Here is a 13,544-nt window from a genome sequence, read left to right on the forward strand (position 1 = left end):
AAAAGGGAGAGGGAAAGGAGCTTTCAAAATCATTTGAATCTGTAAATGACTCTAGTATGATCAGATATTTTGATCAAAATAGACCATCCTTGCGGAAGAACATAATTAACACAATGAAGGATAACCAATGTCTTCATGATATAACATAGTCTGTTACTTTCCCAGGATGGCACCATCATTGTCCACACTTTACGCCGAGGGCAGTTCATGAAGTCCATAAAACCTCCAAGTGAAAGCATGTTACCGATGACCATTTCTCATCTTGCAGTTGGGTTGGAGGGACAGATTGTTGCCCAAACCACCATTGAAGACAGATCATCCATAAAGGTGAGTTCAGAAAGGGGTAAAGTTTGAATAGGATGAGAGGCTAAGGATTGAAAATGGACTAAGAGGTAAAGGTAGGTATATATATATGTGTGTGTGTGTGTGTGTGTATATATATATATATATATATCTCAAAGTTTTTCCGCGAAGATTCCCCTGCCGCTTACGTGTTGGCGGACTCAGACGGGGTCGCAAGCCACTTTATCTCCACACAACTGTTTAAACAGTTTTGAAAATAAATATATTAGTGAATTGGAAATTGTGGTCATAGCCCAATCAGATGCTTAATGCAGATTGCGATAAGCTGAAGTAGCAGAAATGTGTGAGTTGGAGATTCACTGTGGGACACTTGCTAAAATGGGTTGCCGCTCTTTGTGGGAGATCAAAAGTGAGTAAAGTGAGTGAGGGAGACTTTACTGATTGAAATATGTTATTGATTGATGACAGAACAGTGAGTTGCCGTGTAAGTTAATGGGTGAGGTAAAGTTTATAAATTGTTTATTTCTGTTAATCATAAACCATATACGAAATTTTACATCATGAATAATATTCTTATAATTATTTAACATTAATAAAAAAAACAGCAATTTATTCAAATTCTTACAGAATATACCAATTAAGGAGATACATTTCGTATCTTCCGAATTCATTAAGGTGCATATGTGCAATATACAAGTCTGAGGATGTCATAAATAACAAGGCTCAGTGCTAGATAGGGCAATATAGGGGCGGGCTACTTATGTAACTGTTTTTATATTACATTTTTATTTCGGTGCAATTGGCATGAAACCAATACTGAATGGTATTATTTGATTGAAGTAAAAAGAAGATACATTTTTAGTATGTAGTTAAGACTACATTGTTTCAGATATATACAGGATTTGATTTCTGAAAGATATTCTGGCTAGAGAAATCAGAGCTCTGCTAGGAAGTCAGAGAAAAAATTGGGCAGTGATAGGAATTAGTGTCCACCTTTCATAAATAGAATGTTGATTAAACAAGAAGCAGTGCTTATGTTAATAAAGTAATTGAAATTAAATTTTCGCCAGTATTAGGGTGTCTTTCATAGATTCACATGCTTGAATATTCCCCGTCGTCGGAGTCGGAGTCCCACTGTAAATAAAATAGCAATAACATACTTATAATATGTATATGTAAAAACATAACACAAGAAATACACATTAGCAAAAAGGCAGTAAAAGCCTAGACATAATTCCACATAGGAATACATGAAGAGAGAAAAGACACTTGTAGTCTATTCCCGTCATTATGTTGGTCCAAACTGTAGCCAATCAGGCGCCAGCAGCCCTCCAAAACCTTCTCCTCAGAGCTCAGTACCTCATACTTTCTACCGCACGTCATGTGAAAGGGAGTCTCCCTGAGCTCTGCTCAGTTTTCTCTACTACTTCAGGTTTTTCCTGTGTTTTCAACATGTCTTCAAGTAAGAAGTCTCTTTTTAGACCTTGCTCTTCTTGTGGAAAGCTACGCCTTTATTCAGAAGATCCTCACAGTAAGTGTATTTACTGTCTTTACCCCGACCATGATGTGGGTAAATGTAAGTTCTGTAGAAGTTTTTCCACAAACACTCTAAAAGATAGCGAAGGCCGTCCTCTACTAGGGCTTTAGAGACTTAAGGACAAGGATAATGTACTTTCTGATGCCGAAAGTATCATTTCTGGTCGTTCCCAAGCAGCTTCAAAATGTGGTAGTGTGCAGGAGTTGCCTTCTCCATTCCTTAAGAAGAAGAAGATGTCACTCTCTCTGACCCCTGCGGTGTCTTCACCTCTACCTGCTACGTCCACGCCCACGAGACTTGGCTCTCAGGCGTCTGCTGCATCTTTCATTCATGTTTCTGTTAAAAAACATGTTTCATCATCGACGGTAAAGTCGACGGTCGTCCCGACGACTAGATCTGCCGTCTCTGGCTCGTCGGCGACGACAGTGACAACGACGTCTGCTTCAGGATCGTCGACGAAGGTAACTCTCAGTTTCAAGACTGTACCATCTGTTATTCCAATTGCTTCGTCGTCGAAGAAGCCTCCACCGTCGATGACCAAATCTTCGTTGACGAAGAGTGTTAAAAAACCAACTCCGTCGACGACAGCCCCGTCGACGACAGCTCCGTCGACGGCCGTCCCGTTGACGATTGCCCCGTCGACGGCCGCCCCGTCGACAGTTGCTCCGTCGACGAAAAAGAAGTCATCTTCATCGTCGACTCCGTCGACGAAAGCTCTGTCGACGACTCCATTGCCATTCACGACGGAACCATTGACGATGGATTCTTCTAGTGTGGTTCCAGCAACTCCTTCGTCGTCGTCAGCTCCACCGACGACTTCTTCCGCGTTTGCCTCTCTGCCTTTGCTGCCACTCTCGTCCATGGAGTCTGCCACCGTCGACACGCTCCACCAACGCCGCAAAGTGCCTATTGACCAGATTTCCATCTCCAGTGATCCACAACCTCCCTCGCCCTTGTTTGCCACGGATTCGGATCAGGACTCGGAGGAAGATGTGCACAAGTCTTTTAGGGCGGCACGTAGTCCATCTGATTTGGTCATCAAGTGTCAGGATTATAGCAATGATGATGAGGACCAGGTGAGTGTGACCTAGTTAGGACACCCCCCGCGCCGCACGGCCACCAGCTGCTGCGAGTGCCTCCCTGCCTACCTGCCTCTCTGCTCTGACTGCCGCCGCGTGACCAGGCCCCCTGCCATCGAGCGGCGTGGTCTGTGCTCGCTTTCCTGCATTGTACCACTGTAATTGTATTAATTGTCTTCTGTTCCAAATTGTATTCTGTCCCCCCTATTGCCTGTTTGCCTGTTATTTTGTTGGTTGCCCCCGTCTCTTCCCTCCCCGCTCCCCGCTTCCCGCCACCGCCGCTAACCCCGCCCCTTTCTTCATTCTGTACCCTCCCCGCTCCCGCCTCCCAGCTGCTCCGCCCCCCCCTCGCACTTGGCCATATATGGCGACCGTGCGACGCAGGTGAGTGTGACCTAGTTAGGACACCCCCCGCGCCGCACGGCCACCAGCTGCTGCGAGTGCCTCCCCGCCTACCTGCCTCTCTGCTCTGACTGCCGCCGCATGACCACGCCCCCTGCCATCGAGCGGCGTGGTCTGTGCTCGCTTTCCTGCATTGTACCACTGTAATTGTATTAATTGTCTTCTGTTCCAAATTGTATTCTGTCCCCCCTATTGCCTGTTTGCCTGTTATTTTGTTGGTTGCCCCCGTCTCTTCCCTCTTCCCTCCCCGCTCCCCGCCACCGCCGCTAACCCCGCCCCTTTCTTCATTCTGTACCCTCCCCGCTCCCGCCTCCCAGCTGCTCCGCCCCCCCCTCGCACTTCGCCATATATGGCGACCGTGCAAACGCGCAGCGGTCACGCGCAGCGGGCGCGCCGAAGGCGCGCCAAAGGTAAGCCCGTCTACGCCCGTCCGCGCCTGGACCGCGCCCAGTGCCAGGACCCCTGGCCCTCGAGGACCCCTGCCCACCCGCTTGACGTACACCGCCGCCTCCCTCAACGCACTCAACACCGGCCGAATCCCAGGATGCTACCGAGCCACCCCACGACGCACCCACGGACCCTTCAGCTGCCACGCCTGCAAGTTCACCTGCATCCGGACCTGCCCTGCATCAGCACCCGCCAAACCGAACACCAGCAGCAACCACCTCAAGTGCATCCTGCTCAACACCCGCTCCGTCCACAGGCACGCCATCGAACTCTGGAACCTCCTCGACACCACAGCCCCTGACGTTGCCTTCCTCACGGAGACCTGGATGAACGCCTCTTCAGCACCCGACATCGCCATCGCCATCCCAGAGGGATACAAGATCACCCGGAGGGACCGCTCCGCCAACCAGATGGGAGGAGGCATCGCCGTCATCCACAGGGACACCATCCGCATCACGACCTACACTGACGACACCCTGACAACCGCCGAACACCTGCACTTCCAGATCCGCACCGACCCGAAGACCACTCTCAGAGGCACCCTGATCTACCGACCCCCGGGACCACGCACACAATTCAGCGAGGACATCGCCGACTTCATCAGCCCGCACGCCCTCCCCTCCGCTGACTACATCCTCCTGGGGGACCTCAACTTCCACCTGGAGAACAACAGCGACCGCAACACCATCACCCTGCTCGACAACCTCGCCAACCTCGGACTCAAGCAACTGGCGTCCACCCCCACCCACCTCGCCGGACACACACTTGACGCCATCTTCTCATCCAGCAAAGACATCGCCTTCAGCCACGCCACAGGACTCCACTGGACGGACCACAGCTGCGTCCACTTCACCTTTAAAAGAACGACGATCCACCACCACCGGCCAAAGGTTGCCCGAAGAAGCTGGAACAAGATCACAGCCGACCAGCTCTCCGCTTCCCTGAGCCAGCACCCTCCTGCCAGCTCAGCGAACCCCAGCCAGGCCGCCGACAACCTCACGAAGTGGATCAGCAACTGCGCGGACGAACTCGCCCCTCTGAGGACCCCGCCCAGCAGACCCGCCAGCAAGAAAGCCCCATGGTTCACCGACGAACTCAAGAGTCCAAGAAGAACTGCCGAGCCCTCGAGAAAGTCTGGAGAAGGGAACCAACAACGGACAACTTGACCACCCTCAAGCATGCCACCCGAAGCACCACCAACTGATCCGCGCCGCCAAGAAAACTGCATTCAAAGACCGGCTGGACAACAACGCACACAACTGCAAGGAACTCTTCAACATCGTGAAAGAGCTCTCCAACCCCAACGCCGCAAACAACGACATCACCCCATCGCAAGACCTCTGCAACTCCCTTGCCTCCTACTTCCACAACAAGATCGCGGACATACACAACAGCTTCAGCATCCAACCGACGCACGCCACGACCACAGCAACGCCGCCCACCACCACCATCCGCGCCTGGACTCCGATCAGCACCGAAGACACCGTCCGCATGATGAACTCCGTCCACTCCGGATCTCCGACCGACCCCTGCCCTCACCACGTCTTCAACAAGGCCGACGCTGTCATCGCACCCCACCTGCGGGACATTATCAACACCTCCTTCGACACCGCCACCTTCCCTGAGAGCTGGAAGCACGCCGAACTCAGCGCTCTACTCAAGAAACCTACAGCAGACCCCACCGAACTCAAGAATTACCGCCCCATCTCGCTCCTCCCGTTTCCAGCCAAAGTCATCGAGAAGACCGTCAACAAACAGCTGGCCGCCTTCCTCGAGACGAACGGATCCCTCGACCCCTCCCAGTCTGGCTTCCCAGCCAACCACAGCACCGAGACCGCCCTCATCGCCGCCACCGACGACATCCGAGCCCTGATGGACAACGGAGAAACAGCGGCCCTCATCCTCCTAGACCTCTCCGCGGCATTCGACACTGTCTGCCACCGCACCCTAGTGCAGCGCCTCAGCAACGTCGGAATCCAGGAGAAGGCACTGGAATGGATCGTCTCCTTCCTCGACGGAAGAACACAGAGAGTCCGCCTACCACCGTACAAGTCAGAGGCCACCGAAGTCATCTGCGGCGTCCCTCAAGGATCCTCGCTGAGCCCCACCCTCTTCAACGTCTACATGAGCCCCCTCGCAGACATCGCACGCCAGCACAACCTCAACATCATCTCCTACGCCGACGACACCCAGCTGATCCTCTCCCTGATTAACGACCCCGCCACCGCCAGAGCCAACCTGCACGAAGGGATGAAAGATGTAGCCGAGTGGATGACGACCAGCCGCCTGAAACTGAACTCAGACAAGACGGAGGTCCTCATCCTGGGCTCCTCGCCCTCCGCCTGGGACGACTCCTGGTGGCCCCCCGCCCTGGGCACCGCACCCAAACCGACGGACCACGCACGCAACCTGGGCTTCATCCTGGACTCCTCCCTCTCCATGACCAGACAAGTCAACGCCGTCTCCTCGTCGTGCTTCAACATCCTGCGCATGCTACGGAAGATCTTCTGGTGGATCCCCACGGAGACCAGGAAGACCGTCACCCAGGCCCTCGTCACCAGCCGACTGGACTACGGCAACACCCTCTACGCCGGAACCACCGCCAAGCTCCAGAAGAGACTCCAGCAGATCCAGAACGCCTCAGCCAGACTCATCCTCGACATCCCACGAAACAGCCACATCTCCGGACACCTGAGAGACCTGCATTGGCTCCCCGTCAACAAAAGAATCACCTTCCGTCTCCTCACCCACGCACACAAAGCCCTACACGATCTAGGCCCGAGCTACCTCAACAACCGAATCAACTTCTACGCTCCCAAACGCCACCTCCGATCAGCCAGCCACGCCCTCGCCGCCGTCCCACGCATCCGAAGAGCGACAACAGGAGGAAGGTCCTTCTCCTACCTGGCCGCCAAGACCTGGAACTCCCTCCCGGCTGACCTGCGCTTGACCCAAGACCACCTCTCCTTCAGGAAGAAGCTCAAGACCTGGCTGTTCGAGCAGTAACGGCACCCCCCCCCCCCCCCCCCAAGCGCCTTGAGACCCTACGGGTAAGTAGTGCGCTCTATAAATGTCTTTGATTGATTGATTGACCAATATTTCCAGCAGGAGGAAACGCCTGTTCAAGTTCCTACTGCGACAGTACCGTTGTCGCTTATCTCTAATCTCCAGCATATTTTGGGCGACTATAATAGGCGTTTTCCGCCTTCTCCACAGGTACCTATGGTTCCTTCTGTTTTAACGCCTGTTGCAATGCCTGCTGGGGCTCCTCTGCCGCCTCTATCAACTTCTGCTCCTCAGATACAAACATCAGTTCAGATACACACGACTGTGTATGACGACGACGGAGGTGACATTACTCCGGACCGCGAAGATGGTGAGGTGCGAGATGATGATGATGAGGATATGGCGGAGTGGGATAATTATCAAGTTCAGACACCATCTCCCTCTCCGGCAACACCAGGTGATTCTCCTCCTGTGGACATTGCGAGTTTCCATCAGCTGATGGATAGGGCGGCTCAACGTTTTAAGTTGCCAAGAGTCCAGAGGGAAGAGGATTGCTTCCTCTATGACTTAAAAAACCAACCATTTAAGCAAGTCCATACTGTACCTATTATTGACTTTATCTGGGCTGAAGGGGTGAAGTTGATGCAGACCCCAAATTCGCTGCCGGCACAGATGCCCCGGTTGGAAAAGAAATATAAGGCGCCTGTTGGAAGTCCAGCGTGCCTTATTGGACAGCCGTAACCGGATTCGGTGGTACCACAGGCAGCTCAGCGCCGTTCTCGGAATCCTGCGTCTACTGTTACTACCCCATCAGATTGCGACGGTCGTCGCCTGGATGTGATGGGCCGCAAATTTTCAACGATGGCCTCCACCACAGTGAGAGCGGCCAATGCTTTGGCTATTTTGGGGCGTTACGACCGCCAGATATGGGCAGACATGACGGCGTTTCTGGCTTTAGCTCCAGATGCTTCAAAGGCAGAAGCTTTGCAACTTTTCTCCAAGAAGGGGAGAGAACATCGGAGGAGATTATTGACTGTGCCGTCGATATTGCCTGTACGGGTTTCCGGCAGCTCGCTGGAGCGGCTGTTCTACGCAGGCATGGCTGGTTACGCTCCACATCCTTTCGGCGAGAAGTGCAGGCAAAAATACTGGATATGCCGTATGATGGCGAGTCACTTTTTGGAGCACATGTTGATGAGGCATTACAATCTATCAAAAAAGATACTGACACTGCCCGCTCTTTAGGAAATGTACAATTTCGGGAGCAGCCCTTTGGAGGTGCACGTGGACGCGGCACCTGTTCAACTTTTCGAGGAGGAAGCAACCAATATCGTTCCTACAACCAAGACAACCAATGCTACTCCAATAACCAGCAACAGTCTTCCCATCAGCAGTCTTCTAAGACCTATAGGGGGAAATCTTCCTACAGAGGATCTGTTCCCAAGAGACAATGACTTGCCTTTGCCCCAAAGAGTTGGAGGTCAAATCTCCCTGTTTTGTTCTCAATGGTCCTCCATCACTTCGGACCGTTGGGTTCTGGACATTGTAGAGAAGGGCCATGCTTTAGAGTTCATCAAACTTCCTCCTCCTACTCCACCTTCCGGCCCACCTCCAGCCCACATCAAGGAACTTTTCCATCAAGTTCGCCTTATGATACAGAAGGGGGCTGTCAAAGTGGTGCCCAAGTCTCAAAGGGGGAAGGGATTTTATTCCAGTTTTTTCCTTATCATCAAAAAGAACGGGGATTGGCGGCCAATATTGGACTTGCGAGCATTCAACAAATATCTCAAGTGCCAATCCTTCCGAATGCTAACGCTGTTAGAGATCTTACGCTTACTCTCAATGGGAGATTTCATGGCAACTATCGACCTCCAAGACGCCTACTTCCATGTCCCTATTCTTCCGCGACATCGGAAGTATTTGCGATTCTGCGTGGGAAGGAGAGACTTCCAGTTCAAAGTACTGCCTTTTGGCCTACGCTCCGCCCCTCGCGTCTTTACGAAAGTGTTAGCTCCTGTGGTAGCTTATCTGCATCTCCAGGGGGTCCAAATCTTTCCATACCTGGACGATTGTCTCCTAAAATCACAGTCTCACACGCAGTTGCTTCAGGACACACGCCTTTGTCAGGAGGTATTTCGCTCCCTCGGACTTTCCATCAACACCGAAAAGTCCCAATTACATCCAGCTCTCTGCAAGAATTTTCCAGGGGCCACGTTGGATACCACTCTTGCAAAAGCATTTGTGTCTCAGGAGCGTCAACAAAAAATACTTCAATTTGTGTCTCTTCTACGGACAAAACAGTCCGTTTCAGTCCGACTATTAAAATAATTTCTAAGAATGGCATCATCGTGTATTGCACTGATCCCAAATTGTAGACTACAGACAGACCCCATTCAAGAGGAGCTAGATGGACAGTGACGTCAGGTCACCGGTTCCTTCAACGACATAGTCTGTGTCACCGCTCGCATGAGGGCGGCTCTCAAATGGTGGGCGCAGCCATCCAATCTGTCGGCAGGGACTTCGTTCCTCTCCATCACTCTGGAGCTTACTCTAACGACGGACGCCTCGTTGGAAGGATGGGGGGCACATCTTCAAGGTCTGTCCATAAAGGGCAAGTGGACTCTGCCACAGAGAGCCTGGCACATCAACAGGCTGGAGTTGATGGCCATTTTTCTAGCGCTCAAGTCATTCCATCCATTGCTTCAAGGAGAGTCAGTCCTTATTCAAATGGACAACACAACCAGCTTGCATTACATAAACAAGCAGGGCGGAACAAAGTCTCCACTTTTGTCTCAACTGGCGCAATCGATCTGGGACTGGGCTCTAAGTCACCACATCACTCTCACCGCAGTTCATCTCCCAGGTGTATCCTACATTGTAGCGGATTCCCTCAGCAGGTCCGCGTCATCGACCCACGAGTGGGAGTTACGTCAACCAACACTCGAGTTGATTTTTCGGCGATGGGGTCGTCCGTCGATGGATCTCTTTGCCACACCAGAGAACCGGAAATGCCCATCTTACGCAAGCTGGCATCCCCACCGAGGGTCACAGGGCAATGCCCTTTTGATCAATGGTGCAATCTGTTTGCTTACGCTTTTCCTCTGATCCCTTTGGTGCCTCGAGTATTGTGGAAGATGCGGAGGCAGCCTTGCCACATTCTTCTGATCGCTCCAAGATGGCCTCGACAGGCATGGTTCTCGGAGCTGCTTCTTCTATCCCAGTGCAAGCCCATGATATTCATGCCTTCACTATAAATCCTCCTTTTCTTCAATTCCAGCCGGACTGTGTAGTGCTTCGCGCTAATCCCACCTTCCTGCCTAAGGTGCCTTCGGATTTCCACATGAACAAACCTGTTTTCTTAAAGACTTTCTTTGCTAACCCACAGTCTCCAGCGGAGCAACGCTTGCATTCCTTGGACATTAAAAGGTGCTTAAAGTTTTACATCAGCAGAACAGCCCCTTTTCGCAAAGCTGACCAACTGTTCATAGCTTATGGACGCTTCCACAAAGGGCGTCCAGTTACCAAACCTACTATTGCTGGTTGGGTTTCCTCGGCCATCGCTTTCTGCCATCAAATGGCAGGCAAGCCTCTACAGTCTTCAGTGAGGGCCCATTCCACCAGGGCGATGTCGTCTTCAACTGCCCTGTTCGCCGGTGTGCCACTGCATCAGATCTGCAGAGCAGCCACGTGGTGCAGCAGGCACACGCTTACAAAACACTACTGCCTGGGTGCCATCAACTAAGCAGATACTGCAGTGGGGCAGGCTGTGCTTCGCAATCTTTTTCAATAAGGTGAGCCTCTGTCTTCCCTCCTCCATTATGGTTTACCATGTTACTGTATGACTTGCAGGACTATATCTATCTACATATATATATGATATATGATATAGATGTCTTCAAAATACATACAAATAGTGAGTCACTCATTCATGCATCTGTGCTCTTAGTAATATCCCCCACCGAACCATACAGACACTGATGCTGATACTCAAAAAAACAACTAATAACCCATATACACACTCATGTAGCTACTCACCAACCCATGCAGCCACTTATACACAAAGTGAGACACAGATATTTAAATATTTAAACATTACTCGCTTATATATGTATTCACTAAGATACATTTAATAAGTCAGTTAACCAATCAATTTTACACAAAAAAAAACATCCATTTAGACATTTATTTACCCATCTATTCTTCCATCAACCTTTAGATATACATACATAAAAAATATTTATTTTTCAGAAAGATACACATTCACTGGATGATGTCATCAGTGATGTCATTTGAGATGTCATCAGTGATGTCATGAGTGATGTCACTGACCATGTCATGAGTGATGTAATATGTGACGTCATCAGCAGTGCATTGCACGCGCAAGTTATAGTGAGTCCATCTAACTATAACGTGGGAATTTCAATGGTTTTATGCTAGTAAAATTTCCACCTAACTATAACTGGTGTGAAACCTATGGTTTTTTCAGTGAATATATATATATATATATATATATGCTTTGGTCTTATAAGTCATGGGTATCATGATTATGGAAGCCTTTTTCGGCTATTACTGCTTTCTATTCTATATTCAAGCATGTAAATCTATGAAAGACACCCTAATACTGGAGAAGAACAATTGTTACTTACCTGTAAACAGGTGGTTCTCCAGTATTGGTGTCTTTCATAGATTCACATGCGACCGGCCCACCTCCCCTCAGAGGCTCTCTTCTCCTCATAGACTCTGTGGTCACTCTTGTGCTGCGAAAATCTGAGGTACTGAGCTCTGAGGAGAAGGTTCTGGAGGGCTGCTGGCGCCTGATTGGCTACGGTTTGGACCAACATAATGACAGGAATAGACTACAAGTGTCTTTTCTCTCTTCATGTATTCCTATTTGGAATTTTGGCTAGGCTTTTACTGCCTTTTTGCTAATGTGTATTTCATGTGTTATGTTTTTACATATACATATTATTAGTATGTTATTGCTATTTTATTTACCGTGGGACTCCCACTCAGACGATGGGGAATATTCAAGCATGTGAATCTATGAAAGACACCAATACTGGAGAACCACCTGTTTACAGGTAAGTAACAATTGTTCATTTGAATAATAAGTAAAACAAGATCTCCACAAAAATATTCACAACATAGCAATATGTGCAGTTCAGTTTCTACTTCACCCATCTGACAGATTCTACTAAATCTTCACATCTGGGACAGGGAAACCATTGAATTAGTTTAAAATTGCTGAGCTGAAGCTGGTGGCTTAGTTTCATAAGCAAGAAAACTGCCTCTGTGCAACAAAACACCATACAAGGCCTTTGATTAAGATGAGCTTTTTCCAGCGTCTTGACCAAAGCTGATCAGTTTACTCTTGGTCATCTGTTGTAGAGTAGGATTTGGATCTTTCTGACTTGGCAATACACTCCACACATTTTGAAGCAATGACTATCTACTAGAAAAAGATAGAGAATTAATCACAAAAGCATATCTATATATCTCTTTCACTTTGATCAAAAACAAAGGTAAGCCAATGCACTAAGCAGGAAAAGGGCCAATGCTAATGTTAAAGAAACAATGGTTCACTTGAGACTTATTTTTTTTCACAACCATTTTTATTGAGCAAAGCAGGCAATAAAATCGTGGCACCCCACAGATCGGAGATCACCACCAACAGTTAGGACACAGTTTATAGGACATGTAGTAATGGTCAATTAGGTACCGAAAATAGGCTCAAATATGAATAAACCCACAACCCACCCTACCCCGTCAACTCCCAGAACTCCCTAATTCCCAGGACCACCCCCCTTACCCCCCTCCCCCCTCCCCACGCATGTGTACAAGTAGCAGCAAGTAAAGGTTTAGGTGTAGTGTGACGGGTGTGCCACAGAATCGGGTCAACAACTTTAGCACAATCATATGTCCTCTTCACGTTCCACTGGGGGATCCAGCGATAGTCCTCTGTAGTCGGCCCACCGCTTCCAGATTTTGTAGTGTTTGCGGGGGCAACCCCTTGCCTCAAAGATCGGCTTCTCAAGTCCCATATAGTAGTCCAACCCTGCCTTCCACACAGACAAGGGGGGGCCCTCACTCCCTTCCACGCCCGGGCCAGATCCCGTTTGGCAACAACAAGCCCCAAGAGCAGCAGGCGACGTTTATAGATGTTCCCACCAACACCCTCCATAACATGCAGCAACCCCAGTCGGTGAGTGCGGGGAAGATCCCAACCCAGGACCTCGGACAGGTAGCTCCACACACCCCTCCAAAAGCCAGACAATCGAGCACACGACCACACGGTATGCAACAGGGATCCAGGCATGGCTCCACAGCGCAGGCACTCCGGGGATTCAATCAACCCAGCTTTCCACAGCCGTTCGCGGGTGTAATAGGCTCTATGAAGGTATTTGAATTGGATAAGCCGGAGTCGCACAGCGATAGCGGTCCCACGCGGGGATTCCAAGGCCTCCCTCCAATCGTCCTCATCCAGGGGGCCCACATCCACTTCCCATGCCGCCCGAAGAGGGAGTAGGGTAGAGGAGCAGTGAGTGACCAGTGTCTGGTAAATACGGGAGACCTTTCTATCCCCCAGGTCCCCCATAAAGACCTTCGCCTCAACCGGGCTAAACTCAGGGAGAGAGTCCAGATGGGCAATGCTCGGGGTGAGGGCGTGGCGCAATTGCAAGTAGCGGAAGAACTGGGACTGAGGCATCTGGAACTCCGTGCGGAGCTCTTGAAACGATTTAAGGGTAGTGCCGGACATTACCTGGCCCAGT

At 50.2% G+C, this 13,544-nt stretch overlaps 1 protein-coding gene across 7 annotated transcripts in view; it reads left to right on the top strand.

The window, feature by feature from the left end:
• NBEAL2 (neurobeachin like 2) overlaps nt 1-13,544 on the top strand; it is a 750,879-nt gene that overhangs the window by 685,874 nt on the left and 51,461 nt on the right. For all 7 annotated transcript variants that reach the window (XM_086940998.1, XM_086940997.1, XM_086941000.1 and 4 more), the window contains one exon: nt 166-327. In XM_086940998.1, coding sequence (XP_086797124.1) covers nt 166-327 — 162 coding nt within the window. The remainder of the gene's footprint in view (nt 1-165; nt 328-13,544) is intronic.

Source organism: Lissotriton vulgaris, chromosome 10 (genome assembly GCF_964263255.1).
Source record: "Lissotriton vulgaris chromosome 10, aLisVul1.2, whole genome shotgun sequence".
NCBI lineage: Eukaryota > Metazoa > Chordata > Amphibia > Caudata > Salamandridae > Lissotriton > Lissotriton vulgaris.